The sequence below is a fragment of the Pseudorasbora parva genome, chromosome 6, assembly GCF_024679245.1.
Source record: "Pseudorasbora parva isolate DD20220531a chromosome 6, ASM2467924v1, whole genome shotgun sequence".
Lineage (NCBI taxonomy): Eukaryota > Metazoa > Chordata > Actinopteri > Cypriniformes > Gobionidae > Pseudorasbora > Pseudorasbora parva.
This window is the reverse complement of record NC_090177.1, coordinates 35,215,361-35,242,151: the sequence shown is the minus strand read 5'-3', so window position 1 is coordinate 35,242,151 and position 26,791 is coordinate 35,215,361. Positions and strand designations below refer to the sequence as shown.

Genomic DNA, 26,791 nt, shown 5'->3' with positions numbered 1-26,791 from the left:
CTAGGCAAGAACTCAGACTGGCATGGATAAGAGCAGGGAGAGCAGCGATAAACCTCCTTAGGGTAAACACAACAGAACAAATTTAAGGTATTGCAGATATTATTAATGTACTGATTTATCTTAATGACAATCATTTAATGTAACAACATTATTTGAGAAATGAGTGATTTGAAGAGGAATGTCAGAAGGCCAAACCCTGACGAAGGAGCTGGGGATGGAGAAGGGTAAGCTCCTGAGCAACAGGACAAAGCTGCTGATAATATGGACCTTATATATAAGTGTGTGCGATAGACTAATGAGAGTTTGATTAACATGACCTGCCAGAACTAATGCTACACTTGATTTCTCACAGCACCAGAAATGCTTATTTGAACAATTAGCTTAATTCACTTGAAATAGACATGTTTTGTGTTATATTCCATTAGTACAAGTTCAGTTGCGGCTCAAAAGGGTGTTATAAATATGTACAAGGAATGTACAATATGACTGCACAAGAATCCACTGACCAAAACGTTTGCATCTGCCTTTGTGTACCTCTGTGGCAGAAATATGCTAACTTAAAATATGCTCAAATAAAAACGATATTAATTGTGAGTTGAGTCTCTGGTGTATAGTTTGTGCGGATGTCTCTTATGTGCTTCACTATTTGCTGCTGCTAAGTGTTGTAGATCAGCCACTTATAAAAGTTTCTCTACCTTAGAAGACAAATGGCTGTGCAGACATAGTGAGCAAGGGTCTTCACTAGGGTTTGGAAAAGAAAAGAAAAGAAAAGAAAAGAAAAGAAAAGAAAAGAAAAGAAAAGAAAAGGAAAGAAAAGAAAAGAAAAGAAAAGAAAAGAAAAATGCATTTGAATGCTTTGGCCACCATTTCTTTTGATTGTCTTGGGAATTTTGGTTTTATTAAAAATACATTATCTGTCCAACTGACCCTCTTTCTGTGAGCACACACACACACACACACACACACACACATGCATGCACGCACGCACACACACACACTGCTGACATCTCATTAGCCTCTCTGTAAAGGGCTATCCATGGCATTCCCAAACCATTGCCTCAAGCCATCCCAAACCATTCCCACACCATTCCCAATGCTCTTCCTTTTCCATTATTGTAGGGCAGAAATGAGGCTAATTTAAGCCAGCCAAGATTATGCCATGTCTTTAGTGATTGACAGGCTGTGAAGGGAGCTGACAGTGAGAAGACATTCAGCAAGCACAAATTATCCTCTGTCTCTCTCTGTGTCTGTGTGTGTGTGTGTGTGTGTGTGTGTGTGTGTGTACACGTGTTTGTGTACACGTGTTTGTGAAGGAGACAGAGAAACGGTGAGTGCATTGCTATGAGTCATAGATTGACATAGACATTGACTCAAAGTAAATCATTTAAATTAGTTTAATCTGAAAAGTTTAAATTCATGCAACCACTTTGTAAAGGTTGATCAAACTATTTATTTTACGTTGGAACAAAACAATTTTTTTTTTTGTTTGATCGTCACCATTGTTGAGATTCATACACTGATTCTTGTTGTTTATGCAAAGCTTCAACTAAAACGTTTTTTGCACTATTTTTTTTCTAATCTGCATGTTATTTGATAACCCCAACTGTCCTGGATGTTGTGTGAGCTGTAGAATCACATGGCTATAATTATAGATACTATAAAATGAATAACACTACCTCTATAACTAGAGCATTAGACTCTGAATGGGTTCAGTGAATCTGGTCACTACAGATAACATACATCATCTGAACTCTTTTTCTTTTGCCATAACAAAGGTTTTTTTATAAACACACAGTAGAAGTAGCAAGAGAAATATTAATGCTAACATTTCAAGGGTCAAGAGCCCAACTAAAGTAAACACTAATCTCTATCACGGTGACTTCAAATGACTATTATTTTCAATATGACAGAAATAAAGTCAGTCTGGTTAGTAATGCGCAGAGCGAAGCTGGCAATGCTGTTTGTGGAGTTGTTTAATCCTCCTCTGCTGAGATCTTCAGAAATGTAATATCTTCTTTTATCTTTAGTTGATTTCATGGGTGTGGCTAAAGATAGTTCAAATCATGCTTAATCTATTAAAAATACTCTGATCAAATAATAAATTCAGTTTAATGTCCCGCTGCCAATTTATATTGTATCCATGTAAAAAAAAAAAAAAAAAAAGGATTTAACCATAAATATAAACTAAAATGTTTACTTTAAATTTCAAAATAATAATAATAATAATAATTGTAAGCTATTTAAATGAGAAAATACACATTAGCAATGTTAGACTTTTTCAGTATATATATGTAGCCTGAAAATTCCATGAAAATTCAATGATTTGTTAGTGCGAGTAATGAACAGCACCATGTTAACCAGTCCAAGATGGCGGACACTTGACGTGTCTGGAGTGGTCGAATGTGGCATCTATATACTAGGGCTGTGCGACATTGAAGAAAAATGCGATTTCAATATCTTGTTAAATAATGTGGTATTCAATATGCGATACGATATTGCGATTAGTTTGTAAAATCTATTTAAATTATATTTTTAAAAAATATTTTAAAACTGAGAATGAAACCATTTGTGTTTCACATTATTTCTGGGAAAAGAAAGCATTGCTACAACTTCTGAAAGTGACCAGCTGTGTTTAAGCAAACATTTATGTCACAAATCATTCACGTTTCGGTGTGTGTGTGTGTGTCAGACCGCGCAAGGCTGCAAGTTATTGTTTTTCGCAAATCATTGCGTTTAATAACTCTTTTTAACATCAAGCAAGTCCCATAAGTAACAGTAGTTTTGTGCCAAGTCTATTATCTGCTCTATGCGTCGACCTAAAACATACACTATTCACAATGTTGAAGTAGCCTATTAAAAGCAATCAGATATTGCATGCCGTTGCGATATGCATATTGTGATATGTATATTTGTGATTTTTCGATAATTTCGATATATTGCACAGCCCTAATATATGCATATCTATGATGAGTCATGTGAAAGATCCTTTACTTCATAGCAGAACATACACCTCATTCATGTGGGTATTTTCCAGCATGTATATCATACTGGCAGAGAAACACAGAACCGCTGGGATTACAGATGTCTATATTTAGTGTTTTATGTACACGAATATTGGCAGAGAAAATCTGTACATGTGACACAGAGATGAGACACATTTACACACACCAGATTCACAAACTGAGATTATACACACACAAACTGACAGTGGGGAAACGCTTCAACAACGTTGACTTTCATATAGATTTAAAACACATTTGCATCACTAATAATTGTTGTCAATAACAAAAACATAACAGTTAAAAAAATAAAACATTAAGAAGTATGAAATAATTTAAAAAAAGTCTTCTAAACCATGTTTTAATACAGGGCAAGAGAGCGGATAAGGAGTCATGGAGCTACCTCTGCGATGGCTGGGGTAATGAACAAACAAGTAGAACGTAGACATAAGGCGGACAAATGGTGCATGCAGTGGCGAAAAGAGAACTGCAACTCCTCCAAACTCCCATTTCCATGGCTTTGAGGATGCAGTACAGGGACTCTTTGCATTGCAACAGCGATGGCACCCCCTGAGAACAAACCTTCAGGTGCCTAAGGTCGCCTGAGAGCGCCTGACTCGACTCGACTCGGTAATGTAAACATAAATACAGAGGTTGATATCTCACTCTACAGGCAGTTCAGTAACTGCGACACATGCAGCGTTAGCATTAGCATTGTGCGCAAGTAGTCAGTCTGCAAAACTCTCCTTAGTAGAATATCACTTCGAGTTAAATAAACTTCTTTTTTCTCATTATATATATAATATATTTACTTCTGTGCAGAGTCTGTGCTTCGGAGTCTCTGTTGTTTTTTTGTTTTTTTTTAACAGTACTTCCTTGTTTTCACCAGTTTACTCTGGTACTTGACTGAGTGCCCGCTGTGTCCCACCACATAAACATCTAGGAGGTAGCTCTTTCCCGCCTCGAGGCCCGTTATGGTCTCCGTAGTGACTGCTTTCTGAAGGTTGGCGCTGTGGAAGTACTTGCAAAGCACTTTCTCAGATTTGCGACGGCTCTCTGGTCCAGCGCACTGGTTCTGCTCTCGGCGCCGATGCTCTTCGCCGTAACTTTCGGAAACTTCGCGTCTGTAAACACAGTACTTGTTGCGCTCCTGTGTGCCAAGCCAAGCCACGGTGACGGAAGCACAGGTACGCAACTTATCGAAAGCCTTGATACGGGTATCCTCAGGAAGGGCAGGGAACGGTTGCTTGCCTCCGGCACGTGTGCTAGCCAGTACTTTCAAGGTGGAGGCACCCTTGCGGGACCCCCGCAGACGAATCAGGTACTTGGCTTTGGGCTTCCCGCGGAGCTGGAACTGACGGACACCCTCCACGTTCTGAGAGAGGACAAGCTTCCCATCACGCCGCACCTGAACTTGCACTGCATCTAGACAGGCATGCACAAAGAGCGTGACACGCTGGTGAGAGGAGACCGGTGCAAAGCGAAGGAACTTGCTGCCTTTCCTCTTAATGAAGATGTCGGTTACTTTCCCATCCTTGAGCTCCACTGTCTTCTGCTTGGCCTCTTCCTTGGTGCGGGCAAAAGTGCCCACGTAGGCAGTACTGGTGTTGGAGCCTGTGTTGACAGCGAACACATCAAAGTAAAATTGCGTGTCTGGCTTTAGGTCCGTCACGGTAAAAATATTCTTGTTGCCGATGCAGATTTTCTGGATGTCTGCCACTTTTGGCTTGGGGATATATGTGCGACTCATCTTGTTGCTCAGAGCTCTGTTGGTGGTGAGGGAACGATCTTTATTGAAATCATTCTCAGATGGGACGAAACCAAAATGAGCAAAGTCAAAGGGGCTGAAATCCCGGCCGGGTTTTGGAGCGATCATGAAGGCATCATCCAAGCTCATCTTGGCCTCCGCTGCACATAAGCTCTTGAAGTTGTGCTCCTTGTTAATAACCACACAGTACTGGATCGGCTGGCCCATTACAGAGCCAGTAGGAGTGGGCTTCCAGGCTAGTGTGACTGTCGTGCGACCCAGTGCGGTAACATCAACCCTGGGGTCGTAAGGCAATTCGGGGTATGGCTGATCGGACTCGGGAGTTGTGGTTGAGTAAATCTTGAAGTTGCTGTCCTTTTCGGTGGAGATGATTTCCAGCTGGTATAAGCCTGAAGGGGAGCTGGTAGAGATGAAGGACTCAACATCATTTCCTTTGTAGGTAAAGAGTTCGGTACCCTCATTGGCCGTAACCTGCTGTTTCTGCTGTTCCAGAGGTTCTGGCTCACCTAAGACACAAAAAGACACAAAGATTCACAAAATTAGACCTTGGGAAACAAGCACAAGAGAGGATGGGGAAATGAGTCTCCCCCTGAACTAACCACAAACATCAAAAACATGGTCGTTGGGGTACAAGTGCATGGTGCGATTCAGAGAGGCACATTTTGACTTATTTAAACCACACACAAACACAAGCCACACAAACTGTCGAACAAACGGATGTGCACACTTAAGCTCTCTGTGAACATCAATGCCTAGGACATTTAACGTTAACTGCCGCATAATGACACATTTCCCTCACCACTCCAAAAATCTTCTATTCTCGTTGTTTACTTTCCACTTCTTCCCCACATCCCAATTAACACCACTGGAAAAAGAAGCAGCAATTTCCATCTTAACAGAAAGAGCATCATTTAATATGTTAATCCTGGTGAGGTCATTGGGAGCTACCTGATGTGGCGGACAGTTAGACACTCGTCTGCTGGCGGCTGTGTTTTGTATCCAAACAACCCTGCACATCAGAGGGTGACTTTCACTTTATACTTTCCCCGGGAACTCGAAGCAACACAGAGATGCCTTGTGGCCTTGCTTTTCCTTGCGTTCCTTTCAAAGCCCCCTCCATTCAGCAGGGCAAGAAAGCATAATATTATGTTTGTCAACCTGAGAACTAAATGAACACGAGTTGCACTCAAAGACCGGCTCCCAGTGGATATATTCCACAAACATGGGAAAAGACATGTATGAGTATTTGTTTACTCTGACTGCTGTACTGTAAAAAAAGACAACAAAAAATAAAACGCTTCCACGTCCTTGTTTGCATTTAATTTATAATGTAGTCCTGCAATCACCCAGAGAAAAAGTGTATTGAACAGAAGTTGCTCTGTCGAAGCTCAGGAGACTAAATAGAGCTCTTAATTATGTTTTAATGTCAATGTTTTTGTCTCAGATGTATCTACTGATATACTTGATTGTGGAAAAACGGGGACAATTATTCATTAACCATTTGTGCAGCTCAAAAATTTGGAGCGTGGCACCTGCAAGGTCATTTGGTTCGATTCCTAGTCAATATGAGGATTGATAGAAGTCAGTGGCGATTTCTTTAAGACTGCAAGGGAAGCTCGGCTTCCCTTATAATGTCACAAAATTAATGGTCAAATATGTACTATTATATTAACATTGTATTGACTAAAAATGCGTTAGAAAACGTTCATCTCAAAGACGAGTTCGTTCAGAATCAGTTACATATAGCAGGTCGGCTGACTCGATTTCCTTCTCATACATTCCCGCAGGGTCAGTGCATTTCCCTATTGAAGCCCAGCGTCCATTGACTTCAATGGGGCTGCTTTGAACGTTTTTTTTCAGCGCTTCGAAACTAGACGGTCATTGGATAAACGCTGCGATTATGTCCCGCCCACGGACGCTCAGCGTCTCTGGGAGTGAATGGGGAGTGGGCTGGCCCGGACTCCGAGCTTCTGCGTGATGATTGGAGGGTCTGCATCTCCTTTTGACTGACAGCGATTCTATACTAGGAATCACTGAAGCTATTCGCGCTCAGTGCGATCGCGGATTTCTCAAGTTCAGTCGAAATAAAAACTGCTGCAACCTATTTCTTTGATATTTGCTTGATTTTCATCATACATTTCACACAATTATACACTACATTCCTTGTTTCAGTTTTACAGAGTTTAATATTTTTTTTAGATCGTTCATTCATTCACAGGGTAACAAACCATTTTCTTGAAAAGGAATATAGGGCAGAATTTACTTTTAAATAAATAAGAAAATTGGCTGAAAATGAGCTTCCCCTCTCTGACAGACCAGTAGCCGCCACTGATAGAAGTGTGTATACTTTACATGCCATGTAAGTGGATAACACATTTCGAGAAATTGTTGCGATCTATTCTGAAACTCTCAAGGGGAAAAAAATTTGTAAAGCAGGAGACCCTTGGAAAGGCATATAGGTGGTCTCAGAAACACAGACAGACTACCAGTCATTGCCATGATGGGGAACATTTCTATTTCTTTCCATTTGATCTCACTGCTGTCTTGAAACAAACGAGATTAAGATATCTTATTCGAAATGTTCTTTCTTAAGGTTCAGCCCCGCCAGAGCTAATGTATGTGTATTTGATTTATTGCAATTGTGAATGAGTGAATGCATGGAGGAGGAAATGAGTCTGAAGGCAGATATCATCAACTGTGACTGATTTGTCTTTCAGGATCTCCCAATCACATCCAAGTCACGGCGTCAGCTGAAGCAAGACGATCATTACACATGCTTTGTAAAGATAAATCTAAATCCTTTGAATAAAACCCAAAGGTACAGCAGTGAATGATGGGGGTTTCTGCATTTCATCAGCCAGGACAACTGTGTTGGGCCACAGACCGAGAGAAAGAGGGGAAACCCAGGGCCTGGGAGTTATTACTGCACAAAGAAGTCAGAGATGATCAGAGAAGCTTGTCGTCTCAAACGTAGACACTCGTGTCTTTATGTGAGCTCACACATGGACATGCTCTGCGCACACGCTTCTGACACAGCGGCTTCTGCCTCATTTCGGTCCTACACGATAGGTTTCACAGACTCTAACCGAAACAGCTACGCTGCTCCATGTGTCTGGAATGAAATACAAGGGTGTTTTGTGGAACTTTATTGATTTCTTTTTTAGGATACTGTCCAGATGGGAAAAGAGAGATGTAGAGTGTAGACCCAAGAAAAGTACCAGGAGGGAAAGCAAAAGAAGTGGGAGTACAGCTGAGAGAGAGAGAGAGAGAGAGAGAGAGAGAGAGAGAGAGAGAGAGAGAGAGAGAGAGAGAGAGAGAGAGAGAGAGAGAGAGAGTGAGTGAGTGAGAGTGCGCAAGCGAGAATGCAAACGAGAATCTTGCTTTGAAGAAATTATTAATATTTTTTTTAATAATAGATGCGTCTTAAAGGGACAATAAAAACCCTCCCTACACCTACCCCTAACCCTACCCAATAAATGCTATTATTATTACTACTATTATTACGTTAAGCTCTTTATTTCCACTTTTTGAACATTTTCTTAATTTTTATTGAAAGTAAATGCCTTTTCGATGTGATTTGTAATGGGAAAAGGGATAAGAGCGAGGTCTGCAAAGCTGATTCGAACCCAGGTCGATCGCGTCAAAACCAAGATCCTTAAGCTTTACGCTTTACTGATTGCATCACTGAAGATGTTGAAAAGTTTTTTTTTTAATCGTGTTTTGCCCAACCAGGCATTTTTAGGTGGAGCTAATGCGAACAGCCATCGCCAACAAGGTGTGCTATTTGCACTTGGTGTGAATAGACACTCTGTAAACATAACTTGATGATGCTTTGATGTTTTGTTCCTCTGAAATCCTCCACCTCCCCCAGCTCCACCTGCCTAAATCTGATACGAGATGTATGTACAGTATGTATATTTCATATTACATGCAGTCTGTGTATCTATTAGCAGTATTGTTTTTTTGTCTTTTCATTTTGGGGTCACCAGGATATTCTTGACAGGTTTTGTAAGATTCACCCTGATATATCTAAGATATCTCTCTTTTTCCTTCTTGCTCTCTAGCTTTAAGACTGCAGACATCAGATGCAGTTCATTCACTGCACCAGGTGCAGTCACACTGGACGTAAATACACACATGCTCACAAACACACATTGACACAGAAGCGTACGGTAACAGGACTAACGATTGACCACGTTGGAAAACACTGACCAACACTGGACACGCTCCACGGTACTTCACAGAAAACACATATTTACCTGCAGCCGTGCTGCTTTGCTATTTCTGCTAAAAAAAACTTTCCAATGGGGCATCTATAGGACACTCATTTTAACTTTTTTTTGTTGTTTGGTTAAATCAGTCTGAAAACTTGCAAACACTGATAGTCTGTTCCAAAACTTAGTGAACTGGCTGGCTGTTTATTCCCTACTGAAATGCAACCTCATAATACAAATAGTCCTCCTTAAACGAAGCGTATGGGAGACTCAAATCACTATTTTTTGCAATTCTACGTATATTTCTCTTGCCTTATGCTCATATTTTGTCAGAGTGCATTGTGGGTTGTTTTTCTTTGCCAGATTTAGAATTTCCCGAAATTTAATTCAGAATTGTAACACAACTAAAGATATTTTTTATGAAATCATATAGTATTCAGTCCCGCCATTGGGAGCAACGCAATTTACACATTCAAGGTCAAGAACGATAGGAAAGACATTATTAGTAATACATAGTAATAATAGATTTTATTTATAATAGATTTTATTTATAGATTTTATTTATAATGCACTTTTCATTCCGAAGAATCTCAAAGTAGTACTCATAGTAGTACTACATATGACTCCATTGGTCTAAATTTTATGAAGTAACGCAAGCCACTGTAAAAAAAATATTTCAAAAATAAGTTACCTGGTTGCCTTAAAATTTTAAGTTCATTGGAATACAAAAATTGAGTTAATACAATGAACATTTTTGAGAATCGACAAACATTATTAAAAGATTATTAAAAGATTTTGTTAAGCATATTGGGTAATTGTGTGTGTTTTATTTGTGATGATGCAGTGAAACATGCTAAATTGTGTTATTTTCATGATTTATCTTTTTTTATGTTAAACTAATTTCCTTCATTATATCAACTCATTTTTTTTTATTTCATTAAGCTCAATTTTAAGGCAACCAGGTTACTTACTTTTTTAAGTTAAACCAACAATATTTTTTTTACAGTGAGTGATTTGTTTGCATACGTGTTGTGTTGACTCAAGACCGGAGGTTGTTCCATGAATGCACTTTGGATGCGTTTTTTTTTTTTGTTGTTGTTGTTGTAAATATAGAGGTAAATTTATACTTGCCTCACTTCATACAATTGAGGTTAAAACACTAGAGTCACATGTATTATTTAAATTATTATTATATTTTTATCTTTATGGACTTTAAATGTGTAATTCCCAATGGCGGGACTGCATACTCTATGATTTCATCAAATATATCTTGTGTTCTGAAGATGAATGAAGGCCTTACAGGTTTGGAACAACATGAGGGCGAGTAATTAATGGCAGAATTTTCATTTTTGGGTGAACTATCCCTTGGAGATTAAAAAGCTGCATATGAAGGCTATGCATAGGTTTTTGGAACAGAGCCAAGATATTTCATATCACTGCACTTAGTAGTTCTTATTTTAAAGTTTTCTTTAATCCTTTCAGTTTATCTTATATTTTAGCTGAAAGGAATTCCTAATCCGCTATGATTTAAATGATTCCTAATTTAGGAATGACCTTCCTAATCAGGTTCAATCCTATGGAGATAAATGGAAGGAGATACCAATGCCTACTTTAATCCTTAAACTGTGTTGAATGGCTATGGGAGACATTCACTTGTTCAACAGATCTAAGGCCAGTTTTTCTAATAATAGTTTACATGGAAAACAAGTCTTAAATTACTGCAGAGTTGCAACATCGATTGGGAGATTTAATTTGGATACCTGATCCTTCCCCACTGCGGTCCTCTGGGAGCTCCTGCAACGTCAATCTCCACTCGAGAGGAGCATCGCAAGGTGTCACCGTCACCAACAGAGGAGTGTTGTCTTCTTCCACCACAAAATAATACCTGCAAGAGCGAGGAAAGTTAGCATGCACTCGACATCGGAACTCATACACAACAACAGGAATTGTGCAGGAAATGAAACATGACTCATTGGATGTTGTAGCAGATGTGCTTTTTGTTTGGACTAAATCAGTTTTGATGACTGCGTGAAAACTAGCCATCTGTATGCATTTATATTCTAATTTTAGCATAAAAGGCATACAACAATACTTTCCATATCAGGGCTTGGGAGAGAAAAAAAAACTCCCTAAGTATAAGACTTCCATTTTAGCAAGGTTATTCATAATGGTGTTGCTGATTTAGCCCGTCTGATTGCAGTCATGTTTCGTCTTTAAAAGTACTTGAGATATATTAAAACCCGTCCCAAGACACAATGTACTGAAATTAGAACTAGCTGGCCTTTCAGAGACTGCTACTGAATTAGGACCATATTCCCCAAACACAACGCTGCTACACTGGCTTTGCTGTCTCAACACATTTCCGCTATCTTTGTTAGCGTTTTCAGCAGTGTGTTGCCAGTGAGTTAGCGTGCTTTTGACAATGCATTGCACATGGGAGATGTCTTATAAAAAGCACACCAAACACAGCTAGAGTATTTCAGCTGTGAACTATTTCTAATGCCACACTCTTAGAAGAAAAGGTTCTATCGGCGCTACGTATTTGGAACCCCTAAAAGGTTCTTTATAGAAGTATAGTTGAGTATACTCCAAAGAACCTTTTATGCAAAAAAGGTTCTATAATGACAAGAAAGAACCCTTTTGGCACTTAAAAGGGGTTCTATATAGAACACGGCAATCTTATTTAGTATTTTTGACTTGTTTCTAGTCTAAACATCTAAACATCTAAAAAAAATTATTGTCTTGTTTTGGGAAAAATAACTAAAAATTAAGAGATTTTTTGCTTAAAATAAGCTAAACAATCTGCCAGTGGGGTAAGTAAAATAATGTTGTTTTAAGATTATTTCGTTTACCCTACTGGCAGATTAGTTTGCTTATTTTAAGCAAAAACTCTCTTAATTTTGAGTTATTTTCCCCCAAAACAAGACAATTACTTTTGCTTGTCTAGTAAATACTTCTTTTTTAAGAATTTTTAGATGTTTGGACTAGAAACAAGACAAAAATACTAAGTAAGAAAAGCCTTTTTTTTTGCAGTGAACCTTTTAGGGGTTCCAAATACGCAGCGCCGATAGAACCTTTTAAGGTTCTAGAACCTTTTCTTTTAAGAGTGCACCTTCATAGTGGAATATTAGTCTACTACTAAGTGAAGATTGTAGACTGAACACTGGCTACTCTTTTCTTAAAAAAAAAAAAAAAAAAAAAAAAACGTATGTGAATGCATCTTGCAATTAAACATTTCCGTTAAAATTAGTTCCATGACCACATTTTGTATGTTAATTTTATGAACGTATCCATTTCACTTTCATGGCAGTTCGTAACTACTTGCCATTTGGTGGATATTATTCACACTCACACATTCGTACGATATTATTCATTCGTTTTTCGTACAATCTGATGATTACATTTAGGGGTGGACCAACATAGTTTCCATACAATTTGCATCGTACAAATTGATACAGAATCGCCATCTTTGAAAATAGTTTTCTCGTTAGATTGGGATTGTCCATTTATAGGAAATAAAACTTTAAACTCTAATATAATATTAAAGCAATCTTAAAAATTATTCTGTGAGCAGAAACACCTTACAACTCCATGCTCGGCAAAATAATTCTGACAGATGTATGGTAGACTTCAATGTAATCAGCTATTTGAGAACACTGTAATTCATTTGCAGAGCACGACATTGACAGATTCACTGGCATGGACTTCAAATGGAAACGGGGAGATTCATTATTACTTTAAAGCGTTTTTAAATTGCAAATAGCTCGACATGCGACCATCTGTGGTATGTATATTCTGATTAATTTATCCAAGATCCTCAGCAAAAATAACCCTGTAGCCTTTTGCTAAGACCTCGCATGTGGTCCAGTTTGATAGACGTGGTGGACATGGTTGATATTCTTCCATTTGAGTCCACCTGCTACTCAAAACACAGTACTTCCACACACACTCACTCATATCCAGCGTCTTATTCATAATGCATGTCTTACCCTCATATAATGCATTGTGGCTATAATAGATTCCATATTTTTTCTTCCCACACACAGACATAATCCACAAATGCACATTATCATACAAAACCCTTCCATCCCAGAATGTTCAAACTTAAAAATATGGGGCATATGGGGATGTCCCAATTAAAATCAATTATGCAATTTAGTAGGTAATTATTTTAAGATTCATATGTATAAAAAAATAAAAATAATTCAAAATATATAATTTAGCCATGAAACTCTAGAGGCTGATTTACATGCAATCAAAAGCACAAGCTGATTGGCCTCTGCTGCTCTTCAGGCCAATGAGATCGCTTGCTCAACATTTAAACAGTCTGGATCAGTGTTTTCTGTAAGCTAGTCCTGCAGTATGAGAGTTCCTCTGAACCCCTCCACCTCCCCAGCACCACATCTGATACAAGATTTGTCTATTCATGCAGCATCAGCAGATCTTACATGATCACAGCAGTGTGTCTCTGTATCTATTAGCAGTAGCAAGTACTTGATCTACGGCAGCAGCATAGCATATCTGCACCACAATATTCATATTATATATCAGTGGTGAGCGGTGATTTTTTAAACAGGTATGCTGGGTGTGCATTATGTCACAAATGTGCGCAAGAGGCATTCGCAAAATATGCTTCAGCTTTAAATGGTAAGGTTAGCTGAGGACACACATCAAAATCAGAGATGATAAATAAGAAACACTATGGCAGGCTTCAATTTAAAAGTATGCCAATTTAATTGAACTGCCGATAACTGATCAATAACATTTGATTTAGTCTAGTTGTTTTTGTATTAAATACAATGTGATTTTCATTGATCGAGATCTGCCAGTACCATCACTTTTTTCCTCTTGGGCGAATGATTCGCACACAAAATCCCACATATACCATCAAACCAATGAGAACGCGGGACAATGATGACAACACATTACAAAAGAGCACAGACGCCAAAGCTGCTGTGGATCTGCTTACCCCGAATCATCCGTGGATTTGTAAGAAAATTACCGCTGTTCGTCAAATAAATAAAAGACAGATATTTACATAGGTATTACCAATATCATGTAAGCTGTATAGTACACCTTACAAGGTTATTATACGTCACATTAATGTTAATTTAGCGAGTCCACGAATGGCTTGGTTATGTATATATATATATTATAGGGTTAAAGTAGCCTGGATGCCAGTCGAACTCAGCCCCGCCCACAACATTTGAGCTCGGGTGGTTCGGTCTGGACTTGATCCATAGAGGAGTGAGAGGGGGGGGGTTCTCCAGAAAAAAATGCCATTTGGGGGGTAAAATGTGTGTTATTTTGGCAAGGTTGCCTGCTAACATTTGCATTCCTGGGTCTATATATCACATAATTGAGGTCGCTTTAACCCGCGGACATTGAAAACAACCCGTGGGGGGGGGGGGAAACGGCAACACAGTGCAGTTGAGTTCTGTTGACGTTTGACAACTAACATAATGCGTCGTTTCATTGCTCTGATTGGTTGTCTATCCAATTGAGGTCTTTCCTGGTTTGGTTGAAACACCCCATAATCACAGACCAATGGAGCAGTTTCAGACTCATATACTGACTAAAATTGAGTATGACCACGTCAGGCTAGGGTTTAAGTCTATCATTGTTTAAATCTTTAGTAATATAGTAATTGTACTCTATTTTATAGAAATGCAAATAGCTAAGTAAAAGTTGGTGTGTGTATGTCTGTTACATGTGTGTGACGTATGACCCTACCTTTTCGGTGTATCCCTGAACAGGTATCCGCTGATCTCGGCTCCATCTGGCATGACGGAGGAGTCATGAAACAGAGCTTTATCCCTGATCTGCATCTGAAAGAGTCCTTCATCACGCGTGGGCAATTTCTGTCCCATCACCCCCAAGACCAGCAACACCAAACCATAATATACACACATCCACGCCATCCTAAAGAGAAAGAGAGAGAGGCATTGACAGTGATTGAACAAGAGAATGGGATTGCATTCTTTAAAAACCTGATGAACAGGTTTCTTTCCCCTGTTTTTACACCAAAAAGGATAATCGTAACGATAATTATGTTACAAGTCAATCAACACCAAATGCAACTCAGTGTTTTTACCGTACATGAGCTGTGAACAAAACCAAAAAAATACTCTGAAATTAACGAGTTCACACTTACAAATAATTCAGATCAAATAAATGGTATGCGTATTTGGCGCGCTGTCAGAGGAGAGGGTGCTCTGAGCTCGGTATTTGGCCCAATCCCAGAGTACCCACCACCCGTATTCCTGGCTGTGGTACAAGCCGAGAGTGAGGAGACGGGGTGGTGGAGGGATGATGAAATCTGTAGAGGAATGTAAGGGAGTCAACTGTGTATATATAGTCTTCCTCTCATGCTGATAGGATGTTGTTTTTGATAGCTATCACGTGTTTATTTGATAGCTTACTTGAACGTGCTCCTCCCGAACTTTGTAAATGAAACATCATGTGACTCCAAATATATTGTTCCTTTTTGACGTTGTCGTAGTTTTGGTTTTGTTAGGGTGTGGACAATTCTCACTGAATTAGAACAATTATTAAAACTATTTATAGTTCTTCTTGGTGGGAATGGTCCTTTAGTTGCATCACAGCAACTAAACATGATTTTATACTTGGGGGAGGGGCATAATAGAGAGCATTTGATTGGACAAAAATCTGTGTAATGCAGGATGAGTCATCAGTACTTGCTCTGTTTTTCTAAAAGTGGAAAACATACTGAATTACTATGTAATCTGCAAAAAAAAAAAATTAAAAAAAATTGTAGTTTAGGAGTGCATGCATGACTACCATAGATTAACTAAAATCAACTAAACCCATTTTTTTAATTCATGTAGTATTTAAAGCTGCATAAATATATAAAGTGTATCTTTGAAGGAGCAGATTAAAGACGGTTAAACCACCAGCTTGGGTGGTGTGTGTGTGTGTGTGTGTGTGTGTGTGGGGGGGGGGGGGGGGTCTTTGTTAGAGATTGGATTGTCATGCCAAATATGATTTAAAAAAATGATAATAATTGTTAGACATTGCCAAATATACTCCAGGATTCGTATATTTTCGAGAAGTTTTTCCTGAGTATGGCCCTCTATGATGTCATAAAGGGAGGAATTCCTTGTATGGTCACTTCTCTCCAATGAAGATGCAGTACTGCTCTATAGGTACTCAAGATTAACATGAGATTGGCGTGTGTGTTATGTACCCTTTAAAAACTATAATGGAGACATTATTAAATCATTGTATGATGTCCTTTTCCTAAAAGAAAAGAAAATTCTTCTTTCTATTTAATTAAATGACCGGATGGCACCATCACACTACAAGAAACAAACCAAACTACAGCCGATTTGAGATGAAGAATTCAAATGAATGTCTTTGCTGACCACCTTTGAAGTTCTGTTGCTTTTTAAACTCACAGCTGGGATAAAAGACGGGCATGCAGTGGTTGATACTGCACGCAAACAACATTCAGACAGCTCATGAGAACATCCAGGCACTCAGAGACACTCACAGATGCATACATCTGCTGTATGTGTGTGCTCAGTGAAACACACACACACACACACACACACACACACACACACACACACACACACACACACACACACACACACACACACACACACACACACACACACACACACACACACACACACACACACACACACACACACACACACACACACACGGACCCTCACTAATCACTGTTTGAATGCTTGTGCAGAGTGTCCAGGCTCTATGTCTGTTTGGTGTTAAACACCTGCTTATAACTATTCACAGATTCTCTCTCAGCGATCGCCTGCATATGTCCTGTGCACTTTTCATGCCATTTGTAAGTGGCCTACGGACTACGGATTTTGTTTTTATTTACACTTGTAGAAAAGTCTTTAGAGGAGATTATAAAAAACTATATACATACAAATGTGAAAATAATGCATTCAAAATGTTTTTTTTTTTTTTTCGCAAAGGCTGAATTTATTTGATAAACAAACTTAACCAAATTATCACAATTTAAATATATATATATATATATATATATATATATATATATATATATATATATATATATATATATATATATATATATATATATATATATATATATATATATATATATATATATGTGTGGAGATATGGTAAAAATGTATTATTTTATTCCTGTGATACAAAGCTGATTTTTTTAGCATCCTTCAGAAATCATTCTAATGATGATGATTTGATGCTCAAGAATCATTTATGATTATTACCAGTGTTCAAAACAGTTGTTCTGCTTCATATTTGTGATCGTGGACCACAAAACCAGTCATAAGTCGCACGGGTATATTTTTTGGCAATCGCCAACAATACTACATTGTATGGGTCAAAATTATTGATTTTTCTTTTATGCCAAAAATCATATGGTATTAAATAAGTAAATATCATGTTCCATGAAGATATTTTGTAAATGTTTCCCGAAAATATATCAAAAAATTTATTATTAGTTGTAATATGTGTTGCTAAGGACTTAATTTGGATGATTTTCTTGATATTTAGATTTTTTATTTTTTTTGCACCCTCAGATTTTCAAATAGTTGTATCCCTGCCAAATATTGTTCTATCCAAACAAACCATACATCAATGGAAATATTATTTATTTAGCAATTTGTTTGTGGTCCAGGGAAACGTTTGTGTGGAAACTTATTTTTTAGGAATCTTTCATGGATAGAAAACAAAAAACAGACCTTAATGTATTTAAAACAGAAATCTTTTGTAACATTATAAATGTTTGCTGTCACGTTTGGTCAATGTAATGCATCCTTGCTGAATAAAAGTATTCCTTTTTTTAAGTACGAGTGTACATCAGTATAAAGAATAGCTCAGACTCAGTCTGCTCACTGAGGTCGGTAAAACCGGTCAAATCTGTCAGGCTAAGCTGGACTAGGTTTATGTATGCTGTGCTGAAGTAGACCATACTGGGGTTAGTTAGGAAGAGCTGAACTTGGTTCATCTGTGCTGGGCTGTTCTGATCTACAGTCTAGGCTGGATTTGGCTTTGCCCGGATCACATGATATCCTCTTTCTATTGATTTGGTGCCATTGATTGGAGCTGAAGGCAAAGGCCAATTCCCCCTGATATAATCAGGCTAATGATGGCAGATTAGAGTGATACTCCACTGTCATTAACAGCAAGTGAGTGCTTGTCCTCTTAATGACCTCTCCAGGAATCCCTCCCCTCCTGGTGCCTTTATTCCCGCTTTCCTTGACCTCTTTATTTGCCAGTCTCAGATAGTACTCTCTCTTTCTCCTCCACCACTTTCATCCATTGTCTCTTTCTTTACGTGCCTTCCTCTTGCCTTTCTTTTAAAGTTGCACCCCCCCCCCCCCTTTACACTTGGGCTTTTCGCTTTGGTCAATCACAAAATCTACTTAACTGCATTTGCACACAAGCCCTGCTTTTATCATGCATTACATTTCCTCCTTTCTGTCTCTCACAACAAGAGTACAAGAGCTTCCTCTTGGGCTGTGATCGTGTAATAGGATATTCTCAAACAGAAAAGAGATGCTCTCTCTTAAAGGCTCATCTAAATATTTATATGAGGATTATGCTTGGATAATTTTAGGACGCTTTTAGTGTCTGTTTGACATTTTGGTTCATTTGGCTGTGGTAAAATGGTGGTGCACACCAGTCGTTTGGTTGAAAAAGTGGTCTGGGGTATATGGGAGTATGTGAAATTTGGTATGTTTTGCAACTGGTATTAAAGGAATCCATCTTAACTCAGTCATGAACTGCTATACACAAGGATATCTTCTACTCCAGATCTAACGAAACATCTACTCGCAGAAATGCAGAACTTTGAAACAGATTAGCTAAAAGTGTAGATGGTCATTGGGTCTGGAAAGAGCTTGTAAGATCAACAGACGAGCAGATGATATATGGGAAGGAATCATAATGTAATATCTCTTTGGATGTGGACGTAGAGCACTTCCTCGAATATAACCAAGAGAAGAAAGCAAAGAAACACAAGAACATGGATTTCCGATTTCCTCTCCATCTCTGCCAGGTTTGGATGCAGTTGTGTTTCCCAGAGCAGAAAGGGTTTTCTTTCTAAAATAAAACTTCAAAACAAAGCCCCATCTGGAACAAATAAAAGCTAATGTTTAATTAGAGCTGAGGAGAATGTCTGATCGTAATTTGGGGGAGGATAATTTGAAGGCAGAGTCGGCCGCAATCGTGTCAACTTTGTTTTGCTCTTTTTTTTCTTCTTCCTACATTCATTTGTTTTTACCAAACATTTCTGTGACAAGAACGGGTTTCTTCAGGTCCTGGATCACTTATGGGCCATGTACAAATCTGAGATGTGCGATGAATTGGTCCTTGAAGTGGTTTCTGGAGAGAGTGTGTTTTGGGAAGGTCGTAGAGTCAAGATCGTAATGTTAAACAGCTTAAACTCTTTGAAAAGAACAAGCTCTAATGTTTGAATTATCATCCTCAGAATGCGCCTAATCACTTGGCAAGTAAAACTACAACAAATCGAAAAGTAATGGTGCTATTTAAACAGTTTACTCTTTGACTTTAAGTAATTTACCTCGTTTTATCCCCCTTCATTATCGTTCTATGATCTAAAGAGTCATTAAAGATAATTCCCCAACACAAATGCATTATAAGAATCTTGTGTCAGGTGTTTCAGAAACATCTGGCTGCATTCCACTCTGGATAACACAATTTCCTTTCAGTACAACTCTTCTAATTATCTCTCTGGAGACAGAAATGTCATTCTTTTTTAAATAATGTCTATCCAAATCAGATAAAATGAACATTCATCTCGACTGGAAGACTAGGCTTTGTGCAACAACAGCAAAGTCTGGCTGATTGATCAACAATTAGGAGAAGATGATTCTATCAGCCTGTCTTTAAATGGTCCAATCAGTCAAATAATAGACTGAGTCTGATTAATTGCCACAGGAAGTGTTAACATGCAATTCAACAAGGTGAGACAGGGACTAACAGGCTCAGCCGGGATAACAACACACACACACACACATACACACACACACAGATGAGTAGCACATGTACGGTGCATGAAAAGCAGCACTACTGACAGGGTGAAAACACACATCGCACCAGAGCAGCTACCACCTGTCAATCAAACTGCAACGGCCCGGGCCACAAACAGCGGAGAGCCATCATTACCGCACTAACCTGTGTGGGGATGTCACTTCTTACTCACTTGCTTTTTAAACATGTATGACTGCACACAACACACACGCATGCTGCTTCCATATGGCCTCTCCTCCCTGTAGAGCTCAGTCTTACATATGTGAACTTTCTCCACCAGAGGTGCAAACGTTTTCATTTCCACAGAGATAAGGGAAACATTTCGGATTCTGTTTCAACAGAGGCACGACACCCTGAAACTGGAGAATGGGTGAGTTTCCCTCAGCTTCTGTCAGCGCTTCCCGAAACCTCTGAACAGACATTTACTGTGAGTTTCGTCCCCTGGGCTCCTCACGGCCCTGTCATGCATATGGAGCCAGGCCGGAGTTGGAAAGCTGAAGAAAGGGGGGAAAGAAACCAACCTCAACAGTAGAACACAATGGGGACAATGTTAGATTTTGTAGGGCAGTTTTATTCCGTGGTTGGTCCATCTATTCTGACAATCTCAGCATCCTGCTGCACCCGACTCAAAACCACATTCATTTAATCACTATTTGTCTATTCGATAGAAGATTCTATATATCTATAGTGTAAAATCATACAACAGATGTGTCCAAAACTGCTCCTGGAGAGTTGGCTCCAATCTTTATTAAACACACATTAACAAGCTAATCAAAGTCTGGGTTTTAGGATTTCTAGAAACTTCCAAACAGTTCCAAAATCACCCATTATAGCCTTATACAGTGCACTGTTTGAGGGTACAACCATCTGTAGTAATCATTCCACTGAAATCATTTCCCAACCCTATAGCTGGATGCACACCAACATGGCACATTCCCTTATCTGAACCCTCCATTTCAGGTCTTGGAGTTTTTACTAATGAGCTGATGAATGTATTTAGGTGTGTATGATTAGGAAGAGTTTGAAAATGTGCACTATTGGTGAGACACCAAGAACAGGGTCAGGAAACACTGACCTAGCGGATATTTTTAACTGCTCTCATTCGATTAGTGTTGTAGTACTCAAGACCGGTCTTGGTCTAAAAACCAGTCTTAAGACCATTTTTTGAAGGTCTTGGTCTTGTCTCAGTCTCAGACTTAAGGGTTTTTTAAAATCCTTTGCAAATGCTTGTCAGACTGTACGAACATGATCCCCGATGTAAACCATGTCACACTGTAGGATCTCAGTTGTCATTAATGTCAGACTGTATGATAGTTAAGGCGCGTTAAAAACGGACACACACACACACACACACATGCCGGCTACAAAGAAATCTCTAGCTCTCATTTTGGTCATAGTTTGTCTTGAAAAACCGAGATATTTGACTGTCTTCGTAGCAGGTCACACTGCAGGATTGTGCGCCAAATCTTCTGACACTGCCAGAATTTAATCCAAGGTCAAATTTGATCGCAGCGGTCATTAATCGGCTGCCGGTGAACATGTCAAACTAATGATCAAAGACATCAGATTTTAGCCTAGGCTCAGAGGAATCTTTTAGGATTCGCAAAATTTGTCTCAGACGGCCAAATCGTGGCCAAAATCGCACAGTGTGCACACGGCTTTAGAGGACTCCGTTTCAATTTTGTTTCAAGACGGGTCAAGACCACAACTGCTGAAATATCATTAAGTTGCCAGAGCATTGTCTGATTTATTTAAACAGATGTTGATTGATTAATGTGATTGGATGTAAAACTTACTGCTTCACATGCAATCAACAACTTATTTCTAATATGATTTATTTATTGTGCCGGTTCATAAATGAACGAGTGATTGTGTCAGAAATGTCAGCAAAATGAATACAAATCCTCACAAAATTCAAGATTATGTTGCAAAAATCTACTTATAACATGATATAACTACGCAATATTACAAGAGCAAGAGAGCTGTTCACAAATTTAAGCATGACTGCAAACATGATATTGCTCTTATACAAACATTCTATAAAAAAATCTACTAAAACATTATTCTCAGCATTATTTTTGCATTCGTAATTTACCAATTCAGATGCATCTTTTGTACCACCAAAGATGGATTTTGTTGTTGATGATTTAATTTGATTGGTAACAGCTCTATAGGGTTTCTTATTATTATATTTCTCAGGCAATAATGTGAATCTTTATGAATTTGAGGCGTGCTGAACTGGTCTTGGTCTTGACTCGGTCTCGCATTGCCTTGGTCCATGTTCCTGTCTTGGTCACAACACACATTGGTCTTGGTCTCGACTTGGTCTCGGATTAGGTGGTCTTTACTTCAAGACTACATTCGATCCCATAATTCAACACAATAACTACCAATATACATCAGCAGCAACCCACTAGAAAACTGTGAGAGTCGCACCAAATTAATTCCTGTCACAGCACTTCCTGTCTGAATACACTCACTCGTTTACATTCACTCATTCAGTGGACTATATTAGAGGAGCAATGCAGGGCAGTGGTTTTCAATCCTGGTCCTGGGGACCCACCGCTCTGCACATTTTGTATGTATTCCTTATTTAACACAGAGACATACAAAATGTGCAGAGCAGTGGGTCCCCGGGACTAGGACTGAAAACCACTGATGTAGGGAATAGTGAATGAGGTTATGGGGGTGATTTCAGATACACCACAGGCAAGTGTGTTGGGGGAGGTTGGATCTGAACCCTGCAAGACATTGGCCCTTCAGGAGCAGAATTGGACATACACAATAGTGTCAGCTCTATCTCAATTCCCTCATTATGTGGTATTTGGTTTGTATTGATAAGTGAATGACTGTGCAATATGTCTTTCCACCTTAAATGTTATGATTTCTTATAAATGAGATCAGCACTTTAAAGATGAGGCGCTTGACATCTCCTTTGGCTGTATCTTTATGCCGTTCCTGAGATGCGCTGGTGCTCTTGGACAGCCAAATGGCACAAAGACTAATTGTTAGAGGCCGATTTAAAGAGCTGAGGTCCAGCACTCCACTGTGGACACTTGGCTGTCCGCTGCATGTTTACTTTGGCAAGGACCTAGAACAGAGTAAAATCTTTGATATTTGTGTGTTTGAGGCACATTTGAGAGGGTGTGAATGTGCGTAGCTGCTACACACAGAGAAGCCATGGAGTGTAATGTCTCCAAGCTGTTTTAAGATCATTAATAAAGTTAAAGAGTGTCCAGAGTGGGATGTCCCATTCCAGATAAATTATTATCTCAAGAGTCCCAATTAGTACTACGTTCGGGAATGTTCATCGGCAGCTGAACTGAGGGTGTTGGGGCCACACAAACACCATTGAATGGGAAGGCCCCTGACTGATGCTCACTTCATTGCTGCCTTTCTAAGATGAAGTTGAGATCTCTCAGATATTCACAGACTCCAGGGACAATTTGTCCTTCCCACCCCACCCATATGAGCATATTGAAGGAAGTGCACAGACAGGAATGCTAGGAAATAAAGAAGCGGCGGCCGTTTATTTATCATCTACCTACCGAGATTGAAAATAATCTCATGTGAGCAGCGTTGTTTCGCTGATGGGACACACTGAATGAACCATCTCAAAATGATGTTGAGTTCAGAAGCTTCAGGGACAAACAGATATGGAAATGAAAGACCAGGGGGGTCAGAAAAAGTTCGAAAAGCTGCGATTAAATCCCTGGTTCTCCTCAACAGGACATGACACACAGTCACGTCAGACCCCACAAAGACCAGCGTGAGGACGACTGTATCTCCGCATCGGACTGTCACTCCGTCGGACACACAAATGGCTATTGCAACAGTGGCGGAATTCTTTCACTGCCAGAGTTTTCATATGCAAATAAGGGTTTAGATACGCTATGCAACACAGACCTTCCCGTTCTTAGACTTTTGTTCCTGTTTCATTCTTTCCGAGAGAGGATGGGAGGCAGTGCAGCTTGGCCTCGCCGCTAAATACAGTTATTCAAATTCCCTCATTCTGAGACTGCCTTTTCATTACGTCTCCCAGCCCAGAGAAAAATATCACTCTCACCAGGAACCACATCAGGTAGCCAGCAATCCACTTCATAGTTGTTTGTGTCTGATAGGAGACTAATCCTCGCAATCCCACCGGAGAGATTAAAAAATCCACACGGTTTATTCAAAAAGAAAAGAAAAGGATGCAAATGGGACCGAAATCTCACTGCATGGCGCAGATGGGCATCTGATGTGCTATTTAAATGTCGTACCTTTTCATCTTTATCATATTTTTTTATTCTCATAACAATTATCCATGCAATTGTTTTAGGCGTAGATGAATACGCAGAGCATTTGAATTTATTTTAAAATTAATTCGAAACATTTAGGTGAACTGAAAAAAAAAAACATTTTTACAATGGTGCAATGGAATTTATGTTGGCATGCATGCCAGCTTGAACGTTTAAAATAAATATTCCTGAAACGTATTTAATTTCATGCAACATATTGACTCCTGCACAATGTAAATTGTGGCTGTTTGGATTTTCAGGAAGAAAATATATAGACTAGACCTCTTGAAACTTAAATTGAGCACTCCAATCTAAAATATACACTTTCCCTTATTAGTTCATAAACTGTAAACTGAACCTAAAACTGTGATATTAAAAAATAAACTATGTATTTGTGAACTACTGATCATCTCACTACGTAAACCAAAAAAAATAATACGCAGACTTATGTAATAAATAATGTTCCTGTCAAAACAGAACAGGACAGTTCATTCGTGCAGCAGTGGAGATATGAGCCAAAATTTCGCATCTTGCAGGTGCTTTTATGCGTTAAGGTTTGGATAAGTTCCTAGCAAGCAGTTATAAAAAGAAAATCTCCCTATATGCCTTCCCTCCAGCGGAGACAGGAACATTTAACACTATGAAAGACTGAATAACAGACGCACAATTGAGAGGGCGAGGACGAGTTGTGATGAATTGCGTCTGGCGGATGGGAGCGCATGGGAACCGCGTCTCCAACACAATGTCCAAAAAAACACTCCCATCCTAAAGAGCACTGCACACCTCATCTGAGTTCCAGACGAACATTAAAAGAGCCTGCGAGCTGGGGCTTGATGCAGAGGTGTTTGAAATCTTTAACTTCCAGGAGTTCGCAGACCGCAAAAGCCCGTCGCTCTTGTTCTGGCAGAAGGTTCAAAGAGCGCGGGGAGTCCCGCTCCGTTTCCCCGTGACTGCACAAGTGTTTCAACTCTTTTATGAGGCTTGGAAGCATTCGGTAAAAGCAAAGGCAGGTAGCCTACATCTGAGCAATGTCTCGAAATATTACAATGATCCATAGGGATTTTTAACGCTGCTCTGCATGGGAAACTAACACCTAACCCTCGCGTCTAAAACATGTCATGTGAAGTTCCTTACCTTGTTCTTTTTGGGTAAAATCACTCCAGAGTGAAAGTGTCTTGATATGAATGATATCTGGCCCTTTTTGATGTCTTCCAGCGGCCGCAAACTTGTGTTAGATGGAAATACAAGGAGAAAGTGTGGTAAAGTTGTCCCTGCTAGATTCCTGCAGTCGGGTCCGTCTGCGCGCTCGCGGCTCGAGCGGAGTTTCTCTCGTCCCAAAGTTAGTCTCTTGTCCTGGTGGGTATCCTGAGTTGTTCTCCTGCTGTTCTCCTCTGTAGAGACTGAGAGTGAAGTGAGAGTCAGACTGCTGTGAAGTGTCTCTCTCTCTGAAGACCAGCCCACTCATCTGACACAGCGCACAAACACACTGTCCTACAAGAGTCACAGTCAACAAACTTCAAACGCCTCACATCGCCAAAGCCCGGAGCTAGAAATCCGAGAATATAGAGGCACATTTTTGTAAAGTACATTTTAAATCAACTTGTATATAATAATTCTGAATATAAAAGCTAAAAACTGAACATGCAAAAAAAATATTTGTATAATAACTTACAAGTCACACTGCATAATACATTTACAAAAACGCTGGGTTAAAAACAAGTTGGGTTGAAAATGTACAAACCCAGCGGTTAAGTGTTTTCCTAATCTTGGAAATAAGCATTCATTAATACGTTTAATGAATATTATTCAAATAATAAACATGTATTACATTGTTTATAAATAGATGTTCACCTTTTGATTGTTGCCTCTAGTAGCTTCAGATTTTTAATTAAATTAAAATGGGTTCATTTTAAGAAAGCCATATAGCATTAAAAAAAAATTTTTTTTTTAAATAGTTCGGTTAAATAAAACTACCCGCTGGGTTTGTCCATTCTTCAACCTAACTTGGGTTGTTTTTAACCCAGTATTTTTTTAGTGTGTACTGTGTATACATGTGTAGTTCAAAATGCAAATGTATAAAAATCTAAATATAAAGCTATAAACTTAATCATATTGATGTAGACCCTAAATACTATATTCAAACATAGTGACATCTATATATAAAATGTAAACCCGAATAAGTTGTCAAAACTCAAAACATTTGAGTTAATCAGTTAAATCAACTTTTTTAAGTTAAGAAATTCAAAGTTTAAGTAACTAGAACTGCTTCTACTAAAAATCTCAAACTCAACATAATTTTGCACAAAAAAACATTATTTAACTTAATTTCACGTCCCTTTTAAGCGTCATGGCAAAGCATAATGGGGGAAAAACAGCCCAGTTTCAGTTCAATTTAAGTTTAAATGAAAGGAAACTCAAAACAATGAAACAGTGCAGATGACTTAAAATGTGTCAGTTTTGTGAACTCAAAAGAAAATGAAAGTTATACGTACT

The 26,791-nt window shown here is 38.9% G+C and overlaps 1 protein-coding gene across 1 annotated transcript; it reads right to left on the bottom strand.

Annotated features, from left to right (window-relative positions):
* Positions 1-3,070: 3,070 nt before the first annotated feature.
* Positions 3,071-25,716, bottom strand: ndnf (neuron-derived neurotrophic factor). Its single transcript, XM_067447350.1, has 4 exons — positions 25,433-25,716; positions 14,715-14,903; positions 10,742-10,866; positions 3,071-5,273 (listed from the first exon to the last, which is right to left on the bottom strand). The coding sequence occupies exons 2-4, from the start codon at positions 14,900-14,902 to the stop codon at positions 3,862-3,864; spliced, it is 1,725 nt and encodes a 574-aa protein (XP_067303451.1). The 5' UTR covers position 14,903; positions 25,433-25,716; the 3' UTR covers positions 3,071-3,861.
* Between the last annotated feature and the right edge of the window lie 1,075 nt (positions 25,717-26,791).

Excerpts from the sequence above, each read along its gene's own strand:
- ndnf (XM_067447350.1), bottom strand. The coding sequence starts at position 14,902 with ATGGCGTGGATGTGTGTATATTATGGTTTGGTGTTGCTGGTCTTGGGG. Across the intron at positions 10,867-14,714 it reads TTCAGGGATACACCGAAAAG|GTATTATTTTGTGGTGGAAG; the intron begins GTAGGGTCATAC and ends TCGCTCTTGCAG. Across the intron at positions 5,274-10,741 it reads CCGCAGTGGGGAAGGATCAG|GTGAGCCAGAACCTCTGGAA; the intron begins GTATCCAAATTA and ends TTTGTGTCTTAG.